Here is a 27,232-nt window from a genome sequence, read left to right as displayed (position 1 = left end):
GGCCGCGCGGCCCCCCCTTCCCCAAGGCACCCCCCATGTTGAGGGCGCGCGGCCTGGTACGGCTCAGGAGGGGGGGCGCTCACTCGCCCCTCCTTTCCTGGCCGGCCGGGTAGCGTGCTCGGACAAGGGTCTGTTGTGGACTTGGGGGGGACCCCCACGCCGATTTTTTTCGGTGTTGGGGTTCTCCTTTAAGTCCATACCAGGCGGCGGGGCCAGCGACGTATCCTTCATGGGCCCCGCCTACCTGGAGACTTTTCTCCGCGTGTGTGGGCGAGTCCGTTCATTTCAAAAGTAGGGCGGATAGTACGGCGGACTTAGTACGCCGTATTAGTCCGCTGAAAAAGTGCCGTGTGTGGGCAAGTAGCCCGTTCGGAAAGTCCGACGGACAGTCTGGCGGGAAGTCCGCCAGACTAAGTACGTCGGACAGATGGCTACGTGTGTACGCGGCTTTAGTGATCATTCTATAGGCTACAGCTGCCCAATTCCATCCCAGTTCATAGTATTCTTATTGATATGGATTTTTTTTTTAGTTAATAACTAATTTATCTAAATATCAGTGATTGCTATTAAGTTTGTTATAAGCTAATAGCATCTTACCATATGTCATCTAAAAACATACATTTTATCAATATAACACCTAAGGGGGTGATTTACTAAAACTGGTACACACAGAATCTGGTGCAGCTGTGCATAGTAACCAATCAGCTTCTAACTTCAGCTTGTTCAATTAAGCTTTGACAATTAACCCTAAAATCACACCGGGCCGTTTTGACATGCGATTTGACATGCCAAATCAGAACCTATTGCCAGCAATGCCACCGTCGGAATTGGTAAGACGCTGACTTTGAGGTGCACTACTTTTGGTGACTTCAGGGGTGATATTAATAGACATCTGTGCATGAACCCGCTCAGATGTCTCTCAAATCGCCCTGAAGTCGGACTGAAATGCCGGTTTGAAATGTTGCGAGTTCAGCAACGTTTCAAACCTGCATTCAGTGTGAACCTAGGCTTAAAACCTAGAAGCTGTTTTTTTACTATGCACAGCACCAGTTTTACTAAATCTCCCCCGTGTCCCAAGCAAAATATTGTCCAGGAGTGAAACAATGGACTTCATAATTCATTTCTCTTAGGGCATTTACATTTGGTACCTGGAGCCTGGCACAGTTGATTTCTGGCATGGGGCATGCGATTCTTAACAAGAATTGCTGTTCAAATTACATGTGATTCTTCAGCAGTGCGATTTGAGCCATTATTTTGTATTATTTGAATGAGAGACAGACTTCCTAAGAGGGAACAACTTTTTCTGATCTCTTGTTTGAGAATCCAGGGTGCTCTGGGAATCTTTTATTATTCATTTAATATTTGTTGGTAAAACAAATATATCTATAGAAATATATAAAACTAGTTTAGAAACGTATAACAAAATTAAAAAAAAATCTACCCAAACCATTATAGTATCAATTTAAGATTAACCCTAAGCATGTAACCTAATAATCAACTTAACTGCAATCTGTAAATTAACTTTTCAGGGATAATTCATCAATGCTGAGAGATTGTTAGCCTTTGCTGAAGCTTTGAACTAGCAGAGAGCACCTGCATTTGCTGCTGATTCAGAGACTGCAATGTCTGTGACTAATGTTCAGAAACCATATAACATGTTTTCTGATCATGTGATTACCATGACAGCCAATCAAGGTGATTATGTGGTGGCTTTTTCACAAAGTTTTAAAATACTTTAAACTAACTAAAAATGCATCTTTCCATTCTCCAGTTTCAGCTTATAATTAAAAATAATGAGTAGGGTATTAATTAAAACAGTATACCAAACAAAAGGCCTAACTTTAAAAAAAAAACTGATGTAAACGTTACTGTATTTAGGTTGGTTATAAAAACCGTGTTTACTTAATGGATGCATATATTTTCTGCCAAGTTTGGTCTGGTTATCTAACCTTAGCCCTAACCTCTTACTCTATCATTGTCCTAACTATCTTTTGCAGCAGCAAACTTATCATATGCCAAAGTAGTGACAAAGTAGATGCTGGAGTCTAATGCCTCGTACACACGATCTGACTTTCCGACAACAAAAATGTGGAATTTTGTCTGAAGGGTGTTGGCTCAAACTTGTCTTGCATACACACGGTCACACAAATGTTGGCCAACAATTACAAATGTAATGACGTACTTGACGTACTAAGTGTTTTTTCAGCTCTTTATCACCACCCTTTGGGCTCCTTCTGCTAATTTCATGTTAGTAGATGTTTGGTGAGTGTTGAGTCGCGCTTTTCTTTTCATGTTTTTCAGTTCGTATCTTTGATCTTAAAAACTGCGGGCTAATGGTGTTGTGGTAACTTGCCCCAATTTTTTTTTTATTTTTTTTTAAAAAGCATAATATTATTCTTGATATCACTAGAAAAAAAAGCTGTTGAAAATTTGTTTGCAATAACTCAATCAGTATGACCAGCCAAGCAGCTTCATTATTATCTCATTAAAGAAGAAGAGAATGTGTGCTGCATTTGGAGTTTTCATAATTTGCCATGTCACAAATGTTAATTCTCCATTACGAATGCTAGTTTACAAGACCGACCGATTCTGCTTACAAACATCCGTGTTTGTACTTTGGACTTTTGTCCGATGGACTTGTGTACACAAGATTGGAAAATCCGGCAACACACATTTGTTGGCGGAAAATATGAAGACATGCTAGCCAACATTTGTTGCTGGAAAGTCCGACAACAAATGTCAGATGGAGCATACACACGGTCAGATTTTCCGCCAACAGCCTGACATCCAACATTTCCCGTCGGAAAATCCGTTCGTGTATATGGGGCTTTACAGTTCTCTGCCTCTCCACTGGTGGTAAAAAGCATTATTTTAGTTCACTTTAATAAAGTGACCTGTTCTTTTATCATGATGTAGTACACCCTTTTAAATAAAAAAAAATCCCCCAACTCAGTACAGCTTTGGAATCCTCGGAGTTGGTATGATCCAAAATTCTTGAAAAATCCTTTTGGCAACTTGTTAAGTCTACAAATTTAGCCTGGAACAAAAAAAGGATTATCAACACAATATAAGAAAGGTTTCTATAACATTTTGGACACTCAGTGCACTGGTGGTATTTGCAGGTGGGTTTATAAAATATTATTGCTATTGTTTTCAGTTTTCAAAAATATAGGAAAATTATGACATTCATAGAATAGCATCAGCATTTGGCATATTTTAGTTTCACACATTGATAAACAGACCTATAGGTGTCTGAGATTATTATATAGCCAGAAATTCTTTGTGTTATTTTGTTTAACATAATTTTTTGCTTAAAATTGCAAATATGGAGCTGTAAAATTGAAATATAATGCCTGAAAAAAATCAGGTAAAACCAATAAAAGAAAAAAAAAAAATACATAAGAGTATGTAGTTCTGAAATGCGAGTGTTTTATTTCCATATAAATACACTCAGAAATAAATGTTACATGTGACTTTATATTGCACAATTGTAAACCAGTAACATTTAATAATACATTGTGCTATTTTTATAACTATTGTGATGATTTAAAACATGTTGTTTATTTCAGATTTAATTGCTAGCATATTGACTTTCAGAATGGAAAGGAATGTTAATTACATGTGATGAATTGTTTTGGTGCATGATTTGTAGTAGAATTTTTATTACTACACATATCTAGAAAAACAGTCCTGCTTCTCTGAATTATTTCTTTGAACGTACAAAGATGTTCACAAAATGTTGAATACAAAAAAACAAAACAACAAAGAGTGGAACTCTTTGGACCAGCTGTCTTCTTTATCTTAAGAAGTTTAAAATGTAGATTCCAAATTAATGGATGTTATAGAAACACATGAAAACTTCACTTACCTATCTTTACAACGTCCTACTACTATGTGAATTTCCCTTAGCATTCACCTAATTTTTAAATCTTAATGGGTATGTCCAGTCAAAACCTTTTTTGGATAGAGTGGGAATTATTAAAACCCCTTTTTATTGCTACCTAGGACTCTATAAGAGAGATTTCACCTCACTTACTAAGGTGACAATGGTTTTACCAAACAAAAAAGTGAGAGGAAATCTTCTACAGGGTTACATACAAATACCTTTTTAGTAGAGTAGGGTAATATTTGAACCCCTGTGTTTTTTTTTTTAATGCTGTTATTGCCCCTGTTGTAGATTTTTTTTTTCTCACTTCCTGCCTGGTAAAAGCTTTGCTATAGTAACAGTAATAGAGAAGAAACCTAACATGGGATCTAATCCTTTCTCACTTAATTTCGTAAATTTAAAAAAAATGTTTTGGCTGACCATTCTGTTTAACAGCTATTCAGCACAATTAAAGGGGTTGCAAACCCTATATTTTTTTTTAAATAACAAACATATCATACTTACCTCCACTGTGCAGTTCGTTTTGCACAGAGTGGCCCCGATCATCTTCTTCCTGGGTCCCCCGGCAGAGCTATCAGCTCATCCCCACATCGGTAAAGCCCGTAGGAGAAGCGCTCTCTCAGGGGGTTATCGTGCAGGCATGCACCCGAATCTTGCTTTTGCACCCATAGACACAGAATGCCGGACTTGGCCCGCCCTCCGCATCATTAGGTTTGATTGACAGTAGCGGGAACCTACTATCAATCTATCCAATCAAGAGCATAGACAACGGACAGGGAGGTAGAGTGTGTCTCCGCTGTGGGAACGAACGTGCTCAGGTGAATTAAAAGGGGGGCTGGCCAGTGTCAGAAGTTTTTCACCTTAATGCATAGGATGCAATAGGTGAAAAAACATGAGGGTTTACAACCCCTTTAAGTATGTATGTGTTCTAAATTGTAAAGCACCAACATATTATGCAGCTCTTTATGCAGAGAACTTATCCTATTCCTGGCTCAAAAGATGCCATCTAATGTCCAAAGTCACATAAGCTATATAAGCTAAAAAGCTACATAAAGCTATAAGGACAATTTTAGGAATAAGTTGCTTAGTCTTGTGGGTACAAATTAAGACTGACATAGTAAAGGATTTAGGGCTCATCTACACTTACTTCGACTTCAACACACAGTAAAGCACCTACCGCTTTAGCATGTTTTTTTAATGTGCTTTTGATGCTTCTGTATCACTTCGGTGGTTCTTCAATGATGCTTCAGTGGTGCTTTTTTTCTTCTCTACTCCTCCTTGGCTGACATCAGCAGGAGTGCTCGGCCCGCCCACTAAAGCTGTCAGCCTGGGAGAGGAAAGAGCTGAGGAGCCATGTGAGCGAGAGAGATGCTCTAATATAAGTTATAATCAGCATTTTTTTTGTTATATAACACAGACGCAAGGGCACATAATGTTATTTTACAGAGGGGATGGTATGTTTATAGTGTAGTGGCTTAACAACCACTTTAAAATTTAGCTCAACTAAATATTTGCATTTACATTACTCGATGGGCAATACAAGTTTGACATTCAATAACAGCACAGTACTGTTTGTGATACTCATCTGCATAACTTCTATTTTCGGAACAAGATTTAGGGAATTTTCTTTCTAGGGGTGCAATCAGTACTCAACGCTACTTGGACTGGAACAAGGGAGCAGATCTCCTGACTTTTTGTCATTAGAAATGAAAATGTAAAAAAAAAGTATCACAGAAAGTACTGTGTCGTTACTAGTCCCCTTATTTCAACTTTATTCATTGTTTTACTTTAAACGATTTTTCATCAAATAGTTTTAGTGCACTTATGTACAGTAAATATTGGGTAAATAATTTTTTGCATGAAATAGTTGCTCGGTTTAATGGTTATTTTTGGCAGTTGCCAATCATTTTGCTTCAGGAAACAACTTTACTGTAAAACACGAAAGGAAGACAGCTGCCCATCTAGTAGAATAGGTATATCCGTGGGAATGGCTTGAATTTTAATTTCATGTGATGGTCTGATGATTTGTGCAGAAACGTTACATCATGGGAATGGTAAATAATACATTTGATAGAGTAAACATAAGCATGGATCTCGAAAGGGAAATATGTTTGTTATGGAAAGCCTAATAAACCTTCTTTTTCCTTGATTTGAATTAAGAAATGTTTAAAAAACTAAAATCTACATTCATCCAAAAACTTAAAAACTAGATTTAAATTATAATAATTTTATATTCTGATGTATGTTATGGTAACTAATACAGTGGTGACACTCCATGGTTGCTGGTTCATTCTGAAATTTGAAAGCTAGCGAGAGTTTGAATTAATATCACTATAGAATTCATGTTACTAAAGGAAAATCCACTTTGCACTGAAAGTGCACTTGGAAGTAAAGTCGCGGTAGATCCGAGGGGGACATGCAAGGAAAATAAAAAACAGCATTTTAGCTTGCACATGATTGGATGAAAAAATCAGCAGAGCTTCCCCTCATTTCAGATCTACCCCTTAGATTTAGAGTGACTGCACTTCCAAGTGCACTTTCAAGTGCACTTGCAGTGTAAAGTGGATTTGCCTTTCATAAATAACCCCCAATGTGTCATAACATATTTTTGTTTAATTTGTATAGAAAACTTGCTCTATGCATTCAGAAAATAACAAGTAAAAATTAATGAATCAACTGATTTAATCATCAGTAGTTAGCAGTACTTATAAGAAAAGATGAGGGGTCAGTCTTTGACAGGGATTGATTCTTAAATAAAATAGTGTTAGTTGGGGGTGCTATTCAGGGGGAAATTAATTCAGATAGGTTTAATTTATGAGCTTTATATTTCAATGTATAATCTTAAATCTAGACAAAAAAAATCACTTTTATTGAACATTTTCCGCTTTTTCCAATCAGCCCTCCATGTACACTTTTTGAAGACTCCTTGCAGACAGTACACAACATATACTGTGTTCCTTGCAGAAATAAACCTCTAACTATGACAAATCTACCAAATAAACATACATAATGTTCTTACACAAAAGAACAGTTTCCAAATGTATATTGATAAAAGTTGTAAAAATATTCCTTCTTGCTGGGAACCAGACTATTGCTTACACAGGGGTCTTCAAGATCCAAAAACACTGATATGCGACCTTAGAAATTAGACCGGAGCAATGACCTTAAAGCAGTATTACACGCTCACTAGCAGAAGGTCTCCAGTGTGTAGTCTGTCAGAGCTCTTGTGATTTTGAGAGTCATTTCCGAACAATTGGCTTGTTCATTGTGTGTTATGCTTTTGATGCATGAAAACCCAATTGGAAACAAACACATTTGCTTATTTAGATTTTACTTTTGTTAATAGCATTCTATAATAAGATTACTTGGCACAGCATGATACGTTTAAATATTTGAGTTATATATAAACCTTTGTGGTAGATATGTTTTGAAGCTAAACTTAACTCAAAACTTGAGTGCTTGATCCTGCTTGTTTTTCCATTAGGCAAAAATATGATGTATTTAATAAGAACCAGCTGAAGACGTTAGATGATAGCTCTGCGACGTTGGTTGCAGCTCAATGCGCCAAAAAACATGCTGTTTTATATTATTTCATCAAAGGTACAAATAAGCCCATGACCTTGGGCATGTTTATGTATTTGCATCTAAATCCACTTCACTGTTTTTCACTGTCACAAATATTACACTTCACATCTGATGGGGGGGAAAAATCATGACTTGTTTACCTGGCTAAATTAACTTTTTATTACAGAATGATTGGGATGTGGAATTACAGAATAAAACACAAGCAACACATAGCACTTAGGAACTTCAAAACACCACTTCCTGTGCCCTAGTTTAACATAATCTGTGGAATGCTGATTGTCAATTAGGAGAGCGATTCAGCATCTATGTGTATGTCTGATTAAATAGCATGACAATTATGCCGCTTAATTAACATAGGTTAGGAAAAACAACAACATTGCACAGACATGAGCAGGCAGAAAGCAATTTATCACAGTAAAAACTAAAAAAAAAACACAAAAAGTTTTAAATAAAGACCCAAATGTTTATGGATTAATCTAACTTTTACATACTACAATTTATGTTTTATGATATCAGACTATAACACATATTTTTAGTTTACAAAAAAAAAATTTTGTTTGATTTGTTACTAAACTTGATTGTCAATTTGGGTTTATTTTATAAATGATTTTGTTGTCACTGGTCCCTGCATGCATAGAAATCTGGAATGGAAAAAGCTAAACTCTAAAATAAACAGATTTAGAACACCTGGACAAGAGGCCTATTAGATGAGGCTCTTAACTCTTTAAAGTAGAACTAAAGGCAAAACTTTTTTCATTTTGGATAGAGTAAGGGAGGATTATAACCACTGCCAGTTTTTTTTGGCACCTGTGCCCTATTGGGGAGATTTCCCGTCACTTCCTTTCATAATTGCATAGTTGGTAAGGTTGAATAAAGATAACAAGTCTATCCAGTTCAACCTGTGTGGATGTGGGTGTTTATGTTAGTATCATTTTCCATATGCCTGTATTTTGCACTCACTAAGATGCTGATCTAAGAGTCTTTTTAAAAATTTGATACTCCCCACAGACACCACCCACTGTAGAAGGGAGCTACTGCTCTGACAGTAAAGAACCCCTTATGCAGTTTGAGGTAAAACCATTTCTTCTCCAACTTCATTGAGTGTCCACATATCCTGACAAGCAATTGAAGACTAAAAAGTTTCCTCCGTATGCTAGAAACTATCTTGCTATTATATTCCTATTGTATATCACTATTATATCCCCTCTTAAGCGTCTCTTCTCCAGGGAGAATGGGTTTAATGTTTATAGTCATTCCTCGTAACTTAGGTCCTCCAGCTCCCTTATTCCTGTCCTATGGTCAAAGCTTGGAAGTGGGAGGAAATCCCTTCAAAGTGAGGTAATTCTTTGTTTTGACCAGGATCACCAGAACTTGCGTGCCCATTGGAAGATTTTTCCTTTATTATTGTTCTAGAGAGCAGGGATCTCCAAAGTACGGACACTACACGTTCCATGAGGCATTGTAAAACTCTGCCATTCACAGAAATGAATGGGCATGATGGAAATTGTAGTTCCTGAACAACTAGAGGGTTAGGCCTCATGCACACGAGACGCAGATGAAACCTCTGTTAAAAAAAAGCTGAAACGCGCGTTTTGCCGCGTTTGCATGTCGCGTTTAGACGCGTTTAGGCGCGTTTAGACGCGTTTGCGTTTAGACGCGTTTATAAAGATAACATCATGTAGACCCTCCCCAAGCTCTCAAAGCATTTTTTTTAACTATTTCTGCTATTTTGATCAGAGTGAGCAGCAGCAGCATAGAGAGCAGTTGTACACTTGCATTTGCCGTGTCACTTGCCACAGCACCTGCCACAAGTTGTGGATTGTCCACTTGCCACGTCACTTGCCACAAGTTGGGGATTGTCCACTTGCCACATCACCTGCCACGTCACCTGCCACAAATTGTGGATTGTCCACTTGCCACGTCACTTGCCACATCACCTGCCACGTCACTTGCCACGAGATGTGGATTGTCCACTTTCCACGTCATCTGCCATGCCACCTGCCACAAGCTGTGGATTGTCCACTTGCCACGTCACCAGCCACATCACCTGCCACAAGTTGTGGATTGTCTACTTGCCGCGTCACTTGCCACATCACCTGCCACGTCACTTGCCACGTCACCTGCCACAAGTTGTGGATTGTTCACTTGCCACGTCACCTGCCACGTCACCTGCCACAAGTTGTGGATTGTCCACTTGCCACGTCACTTGCCACAAGCTGTGGATTGTCCACTTGCCACATCACTTGCCACGTCACCTGCCACATCACTTGCCACGTCACCTGCCACAAGTTTTGGATTGTCCACTTGCCACGTCACTTGCCACGTCAGCTGCCACGTCACTTGCCACGAGATGTGGATTGTCCACTTTCCACGTCATCTGCCATGCCACCTGCCACAAGCTGTGGATTGTCCACTTGACACGTCACCAGCCACATCACCTGCCACAAGTTGTGGATTGTCCACTTGCCACGTGACTTGCCACATCACCTGCCACGTCACTTGCCACATCACCTGCCACAAGTTGTGGATTGTCTACTTGCCGCGTCACTTGCCACTTCACCTGCCACATCACTTGCCACGTCACCTGCCACAAGTTGTGGATTGTTCACTTGTCACGTCACCTGCCACAAGTTGTGGATTGTCCACTTGCCACATCACTTGCCACAAGCTGTGGATTGTCCACTTGCCACATCACTTGCCACGTCACCTGCCACGTCACTTGCCACGTCACCTGCCACAAGTTTTGGATTGTCCACTTGCCACGTCAGCTGCCACGTCACTTGCCACATCACCTGCCACGTCACCTGCCACAAGTTGTGGATTGTCCACTTGCCACGTCACTTGCCACATCACCTGCCACGTCACTTGCCACGAGATGTGGATTGTCCACTTGCCATGTCACTTGCCACGTCACCTGCCACGTCACTTGCCACGTCAGCTGCCACGTCACTTGCCACAAGATGTGGATTGTCCACTTGTCACATCACCTGCCACATCACTTGCCACATCACCTGCCACAAGTTGTGGATTGTCCACTTGCCACGTCACTTGCCACATCACCTGCCACGTCACTTGCCACAAGATGTGGATTGTCCACTTTCCACGTCACCTGCCATGCCATCTGCCACAAGTTGTGGATTGTCCACTTACCACGTCACCAGCCACATCACCTGCCACAAGTTGTGGATTGTCCACTTGCCACACCACTTTCCACGTCACCTGCCACGTCACCTGCCACAAGATGTGGATTGTCCACTTGCCACGTCACCAGCCACATCACCTGCCACAAGTTGTGGATTGTCCACTTGCCACGTCCCTTGCCACGTCCCCTGCCACGTCACCTGCCACAAGTGGATTGTCCACTTCCCACATCACTTGCCACATCACCTGCCACAAGTTGTGGATTGTCCACTTGCCACGTCACCTGACACAAGTTGTGGATTGTCCACTCGCCACGTCACTTGCCACATCCCCTGCCACAAGTGGATTGTCCACTTGCCACATCACTTGCCCCATCACCTGCCACAAGTTGTGGATTGTCCACTTGCCACGTCACCTGACACAAGTTGTGGATTGTCCACTCGCCACGTCACTTGCCACATCACCTTCCACAAGTGGATTGTCCACTTGCCACGTCACTTGCCACGTCCCCTGCCACAAGTGGATTGTCCACTTGCCACGTCACTTGCCACGTCACCTGCCACAAGTTATGGATTGTCCACTTGCCACGTCACATGCCAGTCACCTGCCACAAGTTGTTGATTTTCCACTTGCCACGTCACCTGCCAAGTCACTTGCCGCGTCACCTGCCAGGTCACTTGCCACGTCACCTGCCACAAGTTATGGATTGTCCACTTGCCACGTCACATGCCAGTCACCTGCCACAAGTTGTTGATTTTCCACTTGCCACGTCACCTGCCAAGTCACTTGCCGCGTCACCTGCCAGGTCACTTGCCACGTCACCTGCCACAAGTTGTCTATTGTCCACTTTCCACGTCACTTGCCACTTCACCTGCCACGTCACTTGCCACAAGTTGTGGATTGTCCACTTGCCACATCACTTGCCACCTGCCATGTTACTTGCCACAAGTTGTGGATTGTCCACTTGCCACGTCACTTGCCACAAGTTGTGGATTGTCCACTTGCAATTGCAATTGTTTAAAATATTTTTCTAATGGTTTTTCATCATTTGCAATCATTTTTGAGATTTTTAATGTAAAAAAAAAGGTCACCTTTAAAAACGCATATAAACGCAAACGCGGCTAAACGCGGTAGCGGCGTTTTGCCGCGTTTTACCGCGTTTTGCCGCGTTTTGCGTCTGAAACGCAGAAATTTTTGTTTCTGAACGCATTTTTTTGCTTCTGGAAAAACGAGATTAAACGCAACTGCATATAAACGGAAAAAAACGAGACTGTGTGCATGGACACATAGGATAACATTGAATGAGTTCAGGTGCAGTTGAAAAAACTGTCCAACTGCATCTGAACGCGCGTTTAACTGCGTCTCGTGTGCATGAGGCTTTATAGTTTGGAGACTTGTTCTTTAGAATAAGTTTTGTTCTAGAGAAAACCCAAAATATGTGATTTTCTTTCACCTTTAGTTTCAGTGATTACGGTAAACAGGACAAATAGAGAGGCTAAATCTCCCTAACAGGAGCGCAGAAAGCAATAAAAACCAGAGAGGTGTTCTAATCCCGTTCGACTCTATCCAAAACTAAAAAAAATAAAAAAAAGTTTTAGTCTTTAGTTATGCTTTAAGTTTCACAGTGCTGGACTTTCAGTGTGAGGGGGACAGTGCTTATATTAGGGATAAAAACCTATATAGCACCACTATGAAATTCTATCTTTGAACAACAATCAACATGTGTGAAACAAGAATATTTACTGAGATCAAACATATTTGCTTTGCCTTAATATACTGTCCAATTCACAAACAATTTTTTACAAAATGTTATTTCTTGTTTTTTTTCTTGTTTGCTTGTAACAGATGGGCAAAGTCATTTGGCAAGCCTTGAAGTGAATATATAAAATTTTCAGAGTAATTTGTGAAAGATGAGATGAAATAGCTTTTGTAAATGGTAGAACAAACAAAGCAGTGTAACAAACCTGTATATGAATTTGACATTTTTGTGCAAGTATAAAATACAAAGATGTAAATGAATTCAAATGTCCATTGTCACACCTGTAGCTGCTGTTACTTTTTGGTTAACATAACATAACAAAGCTATAACAGGTAAATTCCATTTATAATTTGGCTATGAAGGGGATTCAGTTATTTATAGTCTTTAAATCATGTTTTTTCATGGAAAACCCAAGGGTTGTGTGAAAATCGAGCCTGGCCCAAAAATCATGCAGAGATCAAATAATTTTCCTAATTAAACAGTGCAGGACCCAGGTTCTTTAAAGGCTAAAATTCACCTTTGTTCACCTTTTTTGTTTTCTAAATTCCAGCTTCTCTATGTACCAATATAGCATTAATGTACTTCTTTTGCAAAAAAAAAAAAAACAGCTTTCCATTTATTCTATATACACTTACCCCCCAGACACATTTGGAGGAGGTGGCAATTAAGGCTGAACCCTCGGATGAATCAAATCAGGATGAAATGCCTGTTATGAAGATTTCAACCAAGCTAAAGAATGCCCTAGCTACCGTTACTGATGCCGTATGCTCTTGCTTAGCATTGGAGAGGGAGCCAGTATTGGAGCCCTTAAATTACCTGAAACAGCCAATGCTTTCCTGGACCATGCAATGAAAGGGCTTAATAATAGAGATCCCAATGATTATGTCCTATTTGTGTGAATATTGTAAGAGTTAAAAAAATATACCAAATTTCCAGCCTAATTGAGTCTATTATTATTGTTAATGCTTGATTTTTAAATACGGCATCATTTAAAACAAAGAAACCTTTGTTCAAAACATCTAACAGACATTAGTAATCACTGTAACTACAGAAGAAAATAGTGTTTTTTTACAGGGGCATGTGATATACTGTGTGAGTGCGTATATTTTACAAAAATTAGTACACCCCTCACATTTTTGTAAATATTTTATTATATCCTTTCATGTGACAACAGAAGAAATTACACTTTTCTACAATGTAGTAGTAGTGAGTATACAGCTTGTATAACAGTGTACATTTTTTGTCCCCTCAAAATATCTCAACACACAGCCATTAACCTTTTCACTACCATGCCCTGTGCTCCATTTTGTACACTCAGGTGGCCAGACCATTTTTGCATTTTTTCCTTTGCTTTTTTTGTTTTCACTTAAATCTTTCATCCACCTGCTCAGCGGGGATCAGCAGACAGATCCCCTACTGAACAGGCGGATCTGCTTGACATAGTCCATGTCAAAGGGGTCTTACCGGGAGGGGCTGGTCCATTAGGGGCGCTGCGTCGCCACTCCCCTGCAGGGCACCATACTTTTGTATGAGTTTTTTTTTCAAGCCACATGATTGTAGTCTGAGGCTCTAATTGGCTTGAAAAAGGTTGGGCTCGGGGCGCAGAGCATTGCACCCCAAACCCACCCACTTGTGATAATAGCAAATTAATATTTGCTATTGTCTTCCAGCTTCTCCTCCTGGCCAATCAGGATGGATCAGGTTGGCCGGGAGGAGAAGCTGAGGAAGCCATGGAGGGGTGAGTGCGGGGGGAGGTGTCACTGTGGAGGGGTGAGTGTGGGCGGACCTGGGGGGGTCTTACTATGTTTGTGTTATTTTTTTATTTTATTTAACTTTTTACATTTTTTTTAAGCCACTTTTAAATTTGTATTTTTTTGGGGGGGGAGGTCTTTTGTGAGATCAGAGGTCTAAGTAGACCCCCATTTCTGTTTTTTTGAGACAGAGAAAGTGACTGATGATACTCCCTTTTCTCTGCAGCACTTTACTTGAATGAATGAGGAATCTGTATAGAGATTTCTCATTCATTCAGAAAATGACAGTCTGACACATTGTAACACTCACAGTTACTATGCATCAGCTGTCAGTTCATATAGGAGCAATCACTTCCTATAGCCACTGTACTACACATTTTTACTACCCCCAAGCCCCTACTTCACCCCCCCCCCCCCCCCCCCACGTGCTCCACAGCCTGACAGATCACAGAAATCAGTGCAGGGAGAAGCTGCAGGTGGAAGGAGGGGAAGGAGAGATGCCGCTTGGAGCTGTGGATCGGGGGTCCGGGGGCAGTTGGGGGGGCGATCTGACTGGCAGGGGGGACACATCTGGATCCCCCAAGCCCCATGCAGCACCTGAAGCTGGTGGGAGTGGAAGAGGACAGATAACAGCTAATAATGGTAGGTGCAGAGAGTGGATTTGCAGGGGGGGTAGAATCGAGTGTAGGGGGTGTAATCAGTGCTGGGGGGTGAAGGGGATAGGAGAGGAGAGGAGAGTGGCCACTTTTACCCCCTTTCTGCCCAGACCAATTGTCAGCCTTCAGTGGTGTTGCACTTTGAATGACAATTGTGCAATCATGCAACACTGTACCCATGTGAAATTTTTAGCTTTATTTTCGCACAAATAGAGCTTTCTTGTGGTCATATTTAATTACTACTGGGTGTTTTATTTTTTGCTAAACAAGTAAAAAAGACTAAAAATTTAGAAAAAAAATAAAGTTTTGTATAGTTTGTTATAAAATATTGCAAACGGGTAATTTTTCTCCACTTTCTTCACTGATGTGTGCTGGTGAGGCTGCACTGATGAGCACTGATAGGTGGCACTCATGAGGTGCACTGATGGGCACTGATGAGGAGGCACTGATCAGGCTGCACTAATGGGCATTGATAGGCGGCATTGATGGGCGCTGATAGGCAGCATGGAAGGGCACTGATAGGTGGCACTGATAGGCGGCACTGATGTGCACTGATAGGTGGCACCGATGGGCACTGATAGGTGACACTGATTGACACTGATAGGCGACACTGATGGTCACTGATAGGAAGCACTAATAGGTGACACTGATGGGCACTGACTGGCAGCACTGATGGGCACTGGTTGGCAGTACTGATGAGCACTGATTGGCAGCATTGGTAGGGACTGATTGCCAGCACTGGTGGGCACTGATTGGCAGACTGGTGAACACTTATTGCCAGCACTGGTGGGCACAGTTGGGACTGGACTTGATTATCAGTTCTGATGTCCCCTTAACACAAGACGGCTTGTGTTTACTTCCATGATCAGCTGTCATTGGACACAGCTGATCACGTGGTAAAGGGCCACTGTTATTGGCCCTTTACCTTGATCTGTGATCAGCTGGGTCTGAAGGACTCGGCGATCATAGAGCATGCCACCCGATCACAGATGATGTCCATGTACACCCTCCTGGCAAATTAAGCCCATGCTGTAGCTATCTTTCGGCTATAGCAGGGGGGAGTGGGAAGGAGTTAAAGAAAAAATATCTTGATAAAAGATAAAATAAATAAAATAAAATGACTAGTAAAAAGGGGATAAACTTTTCTTAATAGAGGAACAATGATCATCCTCCTAGGACATTAGAAAGAAACCTGAAGTACGCTAGGAGTGCTTGGAGGGGGGAGGGAAAGCTATGTGTAGATGACCGTAGACTCTTTCGTTTGTCCAAATTCTCCTTTAGGCAGCAGTTCTTATACCAATTGTCTGAGATGAACTGAATACAGTGTCCCTTATTGAACAATAAAGAGATGGGATTGTGCTGGCATATTATTTGCATGTATTAAGCTCAGTGAATGTTTACCTTGTAAAGCATGGATTAAACAATGGCTTATTGCAATCCACACAAGATTAATTATATTCTTTTTCCATTTATTTATTTTATTTATTTACTTGCTTGATTAATTGATTGCTTTTTTTTCTCCTCATTACACAGCCCAAGTTGTATTACTAGCTATACCAGAGAATGACACCTTTAACACTGTAAATTGCAACATGATGCTGTTTTAATAAACGAAAAACACTTAAAGATTACATGCGTAATAAAATATCCCCATTTACACTTTATCCTTCCAGTTCCTGTGTAAAAAAATACTTGATCTGTGTAAGATGTTTGCTCATAATTTCATTCTAGGGGCTAGAATATTCATTTGTTGTAGCCACCAGGCTGAAATATGGGCGTATGCATGCGGTTTTGCAAATTTAAAACACACATATGCATGTTTATGCATGCATATGTGTAAATTATGCCATCTATGCCCCTAAATGCTGCTCTAAAATACAAACATAAATATTACAATGTGTATTGACATTTTGGCTAATTCTGAGCTGTGTTTAGAGGCATAAAAAAAGAAAAGTGCTTCCAAAAGAGGTGTGTTTTTCCTGCTCGTGTACATATAGCCTAAATGTTTCTAAATGAGAATGATTTTTTTTTTTAACATGTTTATTACTAATACAAATAAAAAGTAAATATAAATTCCAGTATCCCATTGGTATGTATATTCATTTTATGATTTTGTTTAATAGTTCTTCTCTCATACGGTCAGCCTTGTGTGTTTTTATGTGCATGTTCAGGCAAATCAATGCTTTTGAAAACAGATTTAGTGGTTTGTGGGCAATGCAAATGTCTAATCCTGCTCAGTTGAACTCCATCTTAAACATGTTTAAATAATTTGTCTACTAGATTTTAAGGTTAGTTTAGGTAACAAACTGCTAACCATGTTTGGCCATCTGCCGACTGTCTGACTTAAACTTGACTTCTTAGTGACCCAGGCATCAAACCCATAATTATATTTGGTGTCCTGAAGCTGCTTGAATACATGAACAAACGTCTTTCTCAAATGAAATTATGCAAGTGTGCCTTGTAAGAATTGTATTGTATTTGACCCAGTGAAAAAATAACGTATAAATCCTAATAATGGGAATTCACACTTGCTTTGGAAACATATTTTATAGCTCCATATACAAGACTCGACATATTAGAACTTGCCCCAAAGGAGAGATAGCTAAAAGACAGCTAAAAGGTTAATTGGACAATTACCGTTCTGGCATAATTCATTTGCGTACTTGTCCTAACGCTTAAAATTCATTTTGTGCCATTTTTAGAGCCCAGACATTTCTTAAAAGATTTTCTGTGAAATATGCTGTAATCATTTAACATAATATCATTTTATTGCTCTAAACTTAAAATATGTCTAAAAGAGATCTGTGCTGATCTCATTTTTTGAAAATGCTAATTGCCTGGCTGTTATGCTGATCTAATGTCTTCATTACTTCTTAAACTACTGACCCTGAACAAGTATATTAATAAAGATTTCTGACTTCACTGGCTATGTGTATGCTACAGGTCAATTAGGCTCCATGCACAGTAGCGTTTTTTTCCTGGTACAATATTTTTTATTGAAATAAAAGAAAAATATATATAGCTGTAAAAATCCCATGCAGGGGATATGAGCAGTGAATTTAGCATAGTGCAACATAAGTAAAAAAATAAATAAAATGGGAATTTATATGAGGTATGTGCGGCGACAGAAACGCAGCCAATATAAAAAAAAACACAATGTTTATTGCAAAATAATGATTGCATAACAGGTTAGAAAAACACATTCATAGGCTTGTGTCCATAATGACAACATGTAACAAACATTGTATGTAAAAAACTGGCAACAATAAATTATACATTGTATAATAAACATATGACCATTACATCAAGAAAATACATTATAGGGTATATATAAAAGCCATCCTAGATGACACAGACCACCTCAGAAACAGTATAAAGATAAAATCTGTAATGCATATATGAAACTGGTTGAACAATTCAATGGAGATGAGATGCATTGAATAATCCCTACGTGTTTCGTCGGATTTAATCCATTCTTCAGGTGAAAATTCATTGAATATCTGTGAAAAGGGCCCCGCCCAGCGTCATGCTGGCTTGACCAGTGGTGGGAATGAAGGAGGCATCTCCATCCATACAGGTTCCTTTTATGGTCCTGTTTTGCTCCTTGGTTCCCAGTACCTCAGCTCCCATGACAGACGCCTTGAGCGGGACTTTTGTTGCTATCTCACCACTTCATATTTAGCTCCTATGTAAGTACCCAAGGGGAAGAAGCACTTTTCTCTCTTTGGTTAGTATTCATCTTTGTCAGGCACCCTGTCTAGATTTTTTTTATACAATATTTTCTATTTGATATATTTGTGTTTTTTTACATCTATTTAATGCATTTGCCCCCGCAGAGACGATTAAATCCACGAAACGCATAGGGATTATTTGATGCATCTCATCTCCACTGGATGGCTTAACCAGTTCCATATATAAAGATTTTAACTTTATACTGTTTCTGAGGTGGTCCATGTCATCTAGGATGGCTGCTATATATATACTCTACAATGTATTATCTTGATATATATTTATTATACATTGTATCATTTATTGTTGTTTTAAATACAATGTTTGTTACATGTTGTCATTATGGACACAAACCTATGAATGGATTTTTCTAACCTATTATGTAATCATCATTTAGCAATAAACATTTTGTTTTTATATAGACTGCGTTTCTGTTGCCATACATACCTCATATAAAGTCCCATTTTATTTATTTTTTGTTTCTACTGAATCAAGGATGGAGACCTATTCATATACGTTTCATATAATGGCCCACTAAGTCCCCCCGCACCCTTTTTTTTTCATAGTGCAGCATAAGATTTGCATATAGAAGGTGTTTTGTGAGATGAACTATCGAACAGCAATAACCCTCTGGTCATAATCGTTGGTCAACACAGGGTGTCTGAGCTGTATTGCTCAGGGACTGCGGTGTGGAGCAGTCCACAAAATTAGGGAGAAATAAATCTTGAAACCAAACTCACAAAAACAAAAAAGGTGGGTTAAGGGGGCAGAGGAGATCGATTAGGGTGGCCCAGGCTGGTCGGGTGCAAGGGTGCGTAAGACCACCACGGGCCCCAGACCTTAAGAAATTTATCATGAGAGTTGTTAAAATGCTCTTTACCTCTGCAAACAAAACAGCTGGCTTCTTCCAGGCCCTAGCTATTGCACGCTTGGCTGCAATGAATAAATAACAAGATGTCATGAGCCCTATGATGGAGCGTAACAAAGGATAAAAATTGGCAGTGAAGTGAGAGTAGTAGGAGAAAATCAGTTTAATGCCCAAGTAGTCTTAAGCTGAGCTGGCCCAATGATATGGGAAGGTAGATTAGCGGTGTGAAACCAAGGATTCTGGAAGGGAGATATTGAGCATGATGGTTTTGAGTGGGTTAATTTGGAGCCCAGAGATGGAAGCAAAGCAGGTCAAGAGAGATTTTAGATAGGGTAAGGAGACAATTGGATTAGTAAGGGTCAGAAGAGCGTCGTCCGCGAACATATTTACCTTCTAGCACCCGCATATGAAATTCTGGTAATGTTTGGGTCAGCTCTAAGAGCTATGGCCAACAGTTCAAGGGCCAAGATAAAGAGAACAGGAAACAGGGGGCAACCCTGCTGTGTTCCTCTGAAGATGGGGAATGAGGACAATAAGCAGCCAGCCAGCTTTGTGGACAGCAGCCGAGGGAGAAGAGTAGAGTGTGGCTAGCCAGGTAAGAATTGAGTCCCCGAAGTCCCATCACTGAAGTACATATTGCAAGAAGTCACACGAAAGGAAGTCAAAAGCTTTGTATATGTCAAGCGAAAGGAGAAATCCCCGATGTAACAGAGTAATCAAGTGAACCACCTTACCAGACATTTTCCCCCACTTGATGGCCTGGCACAAAGCTAACCTGGTCTCTGTGGATCAGGGAATATAGGTATTTATTAATGGGAGAGCCCAAGATCTTGCCCAGGAAGTTCATGTCCTCATTTAGTGGGGAAATTGGGCAAAAGGCCCGAGGTTCGTGGGCTTCATCTTCGGTTTTAGGAATTATAGAAATGTGCACTCGCAAGTAGTAGTGTTTTTTTCTTAAGCTCCTAGAAACTGCTATTAGCAATTTTTTCTGCTCCTAGAAGCTAAATACTGTTATCCTATGTGTCCATGCACACTACATGGTGGTTAGCGTGTTTCAAGCTTCGGCATCTAGGAGCAGAAAAAATTTGTTTTTGTAGAGTTTTTTGGAGCCTTTTTCCAGTAGAATAAAATGCTGAACGCTCTTAAATGCTCCTAAAAACTTCCAAAATGCTCATAACAGCTTTTTTTTAGCTCTTTTTTTCTTCATGTAAAATTTCTAAAACCTACTAAAATGCTACTACAAACTGGCACAAAAATTCTATTAACTGCATTTTTCATCCAGTAATTTTTTTCTAGCTTTTTTGAGATTATGCAAAATACTAGTGTGCATGGAGCCTAAAAGCAAAAGAAACAGCTTGACTCCCAGGCAAGCTGTCTCCAAAGCTTATAATTAGCAGTCCACCAATAAAATTGGGTATTGGTTCATTATCAGTTCCTGTAAAAAATAATTGGAATACCAAGCTATACCTATAACTTTTCAGCTTTAAAAAAACTAAAGGGATCTGGATAGTCACAGTGTTTGTCAAAATTCCATAAACATTTCCGGTGTAAAATTAGTACCTCTTGCTGTTATCAGGGCTTTGTATGGGATCTAGCTGGAGCATGTTATACACTGAATTCATTTGGCTTACATTTGTTACTTTTGTGTCTCTGTGCATGAAAGCTGCACTTTCATGAGGTACAGAATTCTAAAAAATATGCAGGTATACATCTCAATAAGGCAACAAAAAGTTGATGGCCACAAATTATTATACTGTATGTAAATATATTTATTTTATCGGTGCTAGTAGTGAATCTATATAAAGAGTAGAGCTATAATATAAAAAAATAACAACATATTCGTGTAATTGGGGGTAGAATTGGGCTGAACAACCCCAAGTTCGGTTTGCACAAGAACTCTCAAACATTGCAAAAGTTTGGACCCGAACCGAGAGCCCTATTAAAGTCTATGGGACCAAACTTTAAAAATCAAAAGTGTCCATTTTGAAGGTTTATATGCAAGTTATTGGCCATAAAAAGGTTATGGGGGGCACGGGTACTGCCGTGGGGGACATGTATTAATGCAAAACATATTTTTTTTAAGAGATCATTTTTACAGGAGCAGTGATTTTAACCACTTCTCTACCGCCATATAGCAAAATGATGGCCGGAAAGTGATTGTATTATCCTGACTGGGCATCATATGACGTCCAACAGGAAAGCCACTAGTACTTCCGCGTGGTGGGGGGGGATTGGGTGCGCTAAGCGTGAAGATCGGTGGTGTGGTGTGTCAGTCTGACACACCGCATCTCCAATCTCAGCTGAGCCTATGAGGTAGACTCTTTACCATGTAATCAGCTGTGTCCAATCACAGCTGATCACAGTGTAAACAGGAAGAGCCGTTTATTGGCTTTTCTTCCACTCGCACTGACAAGCGTGAGTAGAGGAGAACCAATGGCTGCTCGCCTGACAGGAGGGGTCTGCGCTGATAATCAGTGCATTGATTATCAGTGCAGACCCATAGGGGATGCCCTCTCAGACCACCAGAGATGCCCACTTCAGATCATCAGGTGAGCCCACCAGGGGTGCCAATCAGTGCCATTAGGATGGCACTCTGTGTCCATCAATGATGCCTGGCAGTGCCTCCTGATCAGTGCTGCCTATCAGGGCCATCTATCAGTGCCACCCATCAGTGCCCATCAGTGTGACCCATCAGTGCCACCTAAAAGTGCCCATCAATGCCACCTTTGATTGCCCATTTGTGCCACCTATCAGTGACCATTAGTGCAGCCTATGGGGGCCCATCAGTGCCTCCTACCAATGCCCATCAGTGCTGCATATCACTGCCACCTATCAGAGCCCATCAGTGCTGCTTATCAGTACCACCTATCAGTGCCCATCAGTGCTGCATATAAATGCCTCACCATCAGTGCCAATCAGTACTGCCTCATCAGTGCCTGTCAGTGCAGCCTCATTAGTGCCCATCAGTGAGGGATAAAACTTACTTATTTACAAAGTTTTGTAACAGAAACAAACAAAAACGTTTGTTTGTTTTTTCAAAATTGTTGGTCTTTTTTTATATGTAGCGCAAAGAATAAAAACCCCAGAGGTAATCAAATATCACCAAAAGAAAGTTCTATTTGTGGCAAAAAAATATAAAAATTTTGTTTGGGTACTGCGTTGCATGACCAAGCAATTGTCATTAAAAATTAACAGCTCTGAAAGCTGAAAATTGGACTGTGCAGGAAGGGGGGAAAGTGCCCTGTATTGAAGTGGTTAATGATGCTTAAAGTGAAACAATAAAAATGAAAAATTCCTTTAAATATAGTGCGGGGGGGGGGGGGGGTCCCTTATTCTGCCTGTAAAGTGGCAAATCTGTACCATGTATATAACCTGCTGCAACAAAACTGACATTTATAAACAAAAAAAAATTACACTTAAATTGATGGAAATATAATACCATTGCTAGCAATACAAAAATGTTTAAAAACTGTGTGGGGGTCTCCCCCAATCCATACAAGGCCTTTTGGGCCCCCCCCCCCAAAATTCATACCAGACCCTTATCTGAGCATGGCAGGTCAGGAAAATGGGGGTAGGCGAGCAAGTGGACTGTTCGCCCAAATCTAATTGGGGGTGCAGAATGAATCCTGTATAGTGTGTGGACTGCTATTAGTTGCAAAGATATACAGTTTATCAGCAGGTGCTATGATCATATAAACACACGAGATTTAATGGTGGCCATACACATACATGTAATGATTTGATCAGACAATTGATGTGATGTATAATAAAAAGAAGCCTTCACGCTACTATGTGTTAAAACGTAGTCACAATAAAAATAAGGTGCAAACCTGAATAAGGTGCAATAATAAAGTGCAATAACAGTGCAATGAAATAAATCTGCAGCACGATCTAGTAGTGTTCACACAACACAAAGCAATAAATAAATGTAAAAAACATGATCCTGCGCAATAATATGTGAAGCACACACCTAAAAGTAATGAGATATAAATACAATGGATAAATAATGGATAAATAAAGCCAACAAGTGAAGTGGTTGATCCAAAATCTAGTAACATAGAAGTAAATAATAATAGTTGGAAAGATCTGGGAGGTGTCTAAAGACACTTATAAAATGAATATGTCCATATAGCTATCTTGTTAATTCTTGGATATTAAACTCTTGAATTTGAAAGAGTTTTTTTTAAAGGCGTTTTATTATTCAAGAGTTTATTATCCAAGAATTAACAAGATAGCTATATTGACATATTCATTTTATAAGTGTCTTTAGACACCTCCCAGATCTTTCCAACTTTTATTTTTTACTTCTATGTTACTAGATTTTGGATCAACCACTTCACTTGTTGGTTTTATTTATCCATTATTTATCCATTCTATTTATATCTCATTACTTTTAGGTGTGTGCTTCACATATCGTTGCGCAGGATCACGTTTCTACATTTAATTAATGTGATGTGGTGTGATGATATGGTTGTCTACTAAAATATTACAGGACAGAAAGGTTAGTGGGCATAGCACAGGCATATGCAGTATACTGTTTTGCCACATAGACTAAAAGCAGACTGAAATAAAATTTTTATAAATTGTGATTCAGGTGATTTCTGTTTGTTGTAGTGAAGGTTGGGCTGTTTGGACAACTTGTAACTGTGTGTCTTTTTTTATACATTTAGGAATTATCTATTTGATCTCTGCTCTCAATCATTTGGAAGATTCACAAGTGACCTTCTTTGTGTGTGCTCGAGACCGGGGTGGTCGTACATCTTCTGTGAATGCATCAATCACTGTTAAAATTCTGAAGACTGCAGTGGCACCGGCAGTATTTGAGAAATCACGCTACGTGTTTGTAATTGCAGAGGATGCTCCACAAGGCAGCACTGTCGGCATTGTCAAGGCCAGGGAACCTTTAAGTAAGTATCTACAAGTTTCACTACAATGTAAGTTCGGCACATATGTTAATGGCATAAGTAAAGTACCACAGATACAAACAAATCATTAGCATCAGGACTAGACTATCCAATTTCCAATTATATATAGGTGTGTTTTTTCTCTTCTCTGCTGTCTTTGTTGATTTTCCATTTACTAAACAGTACACTTTCATAACTTGAACAGAGAGGCGTGAACATGATTAGATGGATTGCAGTTGTAACTGGCAGTGCCTATACTGCATTATAGTGTTTGTAAAGGTTCCGAATTTTTTTAAATAACAAACATGTCATACTTACTTGCTCTGTGCAGTAGTTTTGCATAGAGCAGCCTCAATCCTCCTTTTCTTGGGTCCTCCAGCAGTGCTCAAACCCAACCCCCCCCCCTTGAGTTCCCCATAGCAAGCTGCTTGCTAGAGGGGCACTCGTGCGTGCTTGCTCCTGAGCCACCTCTGTGTGTCCATTAGACACACAGAGCACAGCTCAGCCCCATCCTCCTGCTCCCTCCTCACTGGCTGGGAGTGACAGCAGCAGTAGCCAATGGCTGCCGCTGCTGTGTCTCAGTCAGTGAGGAGGGAGAGACCTGGGGGAGCTTCTGCTCTCATGCACATTGTGATCGGTGAGTATAAGGGGGGGGGGCTGTACACTGATGGTTTTTAATCTTCTGAAATACAATGCCTAAAAGGTAAGAAACTTTAAGCCTTTAGAAGTGCCGCTAAACCTTAAACACGAGCAAAATACCCAAACAGCCAAAACAGATTAGCAGGTATTTGCTGTGCATGCCATATTTTGAGATTGACTAAACTTGGGGAAATGTGAATGTATTGCAGAAATGTATTAAATATGCCTTATGCTTATTTGCGCAGACATACACTTTACGTTTGATATAACTTGAAGATCCCAGTTAACAGCTGTTCTTTCATTGTTTCAAAAAGCCACAATGATAAATGGTAGCCCCCTTAGTTAGCAGCTGCATGTGCACTTTTTTTCTCTAGTTATTTTGACTTCGTTTGAAAGGTCAGCACTAGAAATCTGTGCTTGCATAGTTTAATTGGAATGAAAACTTTGTGTTACTTCCAAATTCAAAATCAAATATATAGATCTCTGTCAATGGAGAAAACTGTCCTGCTGTGGATTATAGTACAGATGTACTATATAAATCATGGTAACTGCAGTCATTTAATTGATTTGAAAAAAAAAAAAGGAAGCTTTAAGAAGCTTTGTGTCAGTGAAAGAAAAACTGAGGACAAACAAAATAAGGTGAGATTTTTGTGGAGAATCTGCAGAGAATAACACAGTTTGTGAATATTACGTTCTTTGATTCTCAGCAATTTGGACACGATTGCATATTCAGGCAAATTAAATAGTGTAAATTTTCTGTATTTTCAATTGAATTAACTCATTCTTGTTTCCAACATTCTGGAATATCTTTGCTGGACTCCCCTAAATACCAACAGTTTTAGGCCAAAGATCCTTAATCATGCTTCTTGATGGAGTATTATACGGTCACAAGAATTACTGTTGACATTTGATTAAATTTATTTTTTTGAAGCTGAAGTTTACGTATAGATTTTTTTGCACAGTTATATAGGTCCATCTTGGACCAATGAAAGAATGCATCTCTTATACCTAATAGACATCTGGGGAAACAGAGAATCACTAAATTAGTCACTACTACTACAGTAATTGACATTATCTTCCTTGGTCCTTGGTCCATGCTTGGCCCTGCTGCATAATAACAACAGAGGATTGCTCACTCAACACAAGTGGCATTCAGCAGACATCTTGTAATTTTCTCAATGAATGCAAGGCATTCAATAGGGGCAAAGATACCGTGACAAGATTCTGAAGCCCATTATTGTGCTATTCATCCACGACCACAACCTCATGTTGCAGCATGATAATACATGGCCCCACGTTGCAAGGATCTGTACACAATTCCTGGAAGCTGAAAACATCAGAGTTCTTGCCTGGCCAGCATACTCACCGGACATGTCACCCATTGAGCATGTTTGGGAGGCTCTGGATCGGCATATATGACAGTGTGTTCCAGTTCCTGCCAATATACAGCAACTTCGCACAGCCATTGAAGAGGAATGGACCAACCTTCCACAGGCCACAACAACTTGATCAACTCTATGCGAAGGAGATGTGCTGCACTGTGAGGCAAATAGTGGTCACACCAGATACTGACTGGTTTTCGGACCCCCCAATACAGTAAAACTGCACATTTTAGAGTGGTCTTTTATTATGGCCAGCCTAAGGCCCACCTGTGCAATAATCATGATGTCTAATCAGCATCTTGATATGCCACACCTGTGAGGTGGATGGATTATCTCGGCAAAGGAGAAGTGCTCACTAACACAGATTTAGACAGATTTGTAAACAATATTTGAGAAATAGGCATTTTGTGTACATAGAAAAAGTCATAGATCTTTAAGTTGCATTTATAATTTATATATATATATATATATATATATATATATATATATATATATATATATATTTTTTTTTTTTAGTGACTAGTTCCTGAATTTTCTTGAATGGGTGGTACGGAAAGGGGACTATGGGACAAAACATATCTAGTGTGAGCACCCACTGCAACTATTAAGGCTATATTAAACGGTTAAATGCTGATGCTGAATAAGACTGCTGGATAGACAGTATAGACATCAGAAACAGGTTCAGCAGTCAGATGAATAAGGACAGAAACAGATCTGTAGATTCAAAATGTAGGAGTCTTTTAGTTCTTATTGAAACTGCCAAATTGCAGTGATGAAATGAAGGGCTAGATTCAGTAAAAAGGAAAAAGTTTTACAGGTCAGCTGTTTTTAATCATTTTATTTATTAGTTTATTTACTATAGTGTTAATTGTCACAATTCACTAATAGGATCAAAGCAATCACATCTTTAGAAGAGAAGCTGTTCTTCATAT

The 27,232-nt window shown here is 39.7% G+C and overlaps 1 protein-coding gene across 1 annotated transcript in view; it reads left to right on the top strand.

The window, feature by feature from the left end:
• The window catches only part of DCHS2 (dachsous cadherin-related 2), a 408,274-nt gene that overhangs the window by 290,278 nt on the left and 90,764 nt on the right, over nucleotides 1-27,232 (top strand). The window contains exon 4 of the mRNA XM_077477070.1: nucleotides 24,046-24,282. Within this exon, the coding sequence (XP_077333196.1) occupies nucleotides 24,046-24,282 (237 nt within the window). The remainder of the gene's footprint in view (nucleotides 1-24,045; nucleotides 24,283-27,232) is intronic.

Source organism: Lithobates pipiens, unplaced genomic scaffold (genome assembly GCF_037356315.1).
Source record: "Lithobates pipiens isolate NorthernLeopardFrog02 unplaced genomic scaffold, aLitPip1_a1.2 Scaffold_13, whole genome shotgun sequence".
NCBI classification, from domain to species: Eukaryota; Metazoa; Chordata; class Amphibia; order Anura; family Ranidae; genus Lithobates; species Lithobates pipiens.
Note: the sequence above shows the minus strand (reverse complement) of the source record. Positions and strands in the feature narration are given on the sequence as shown.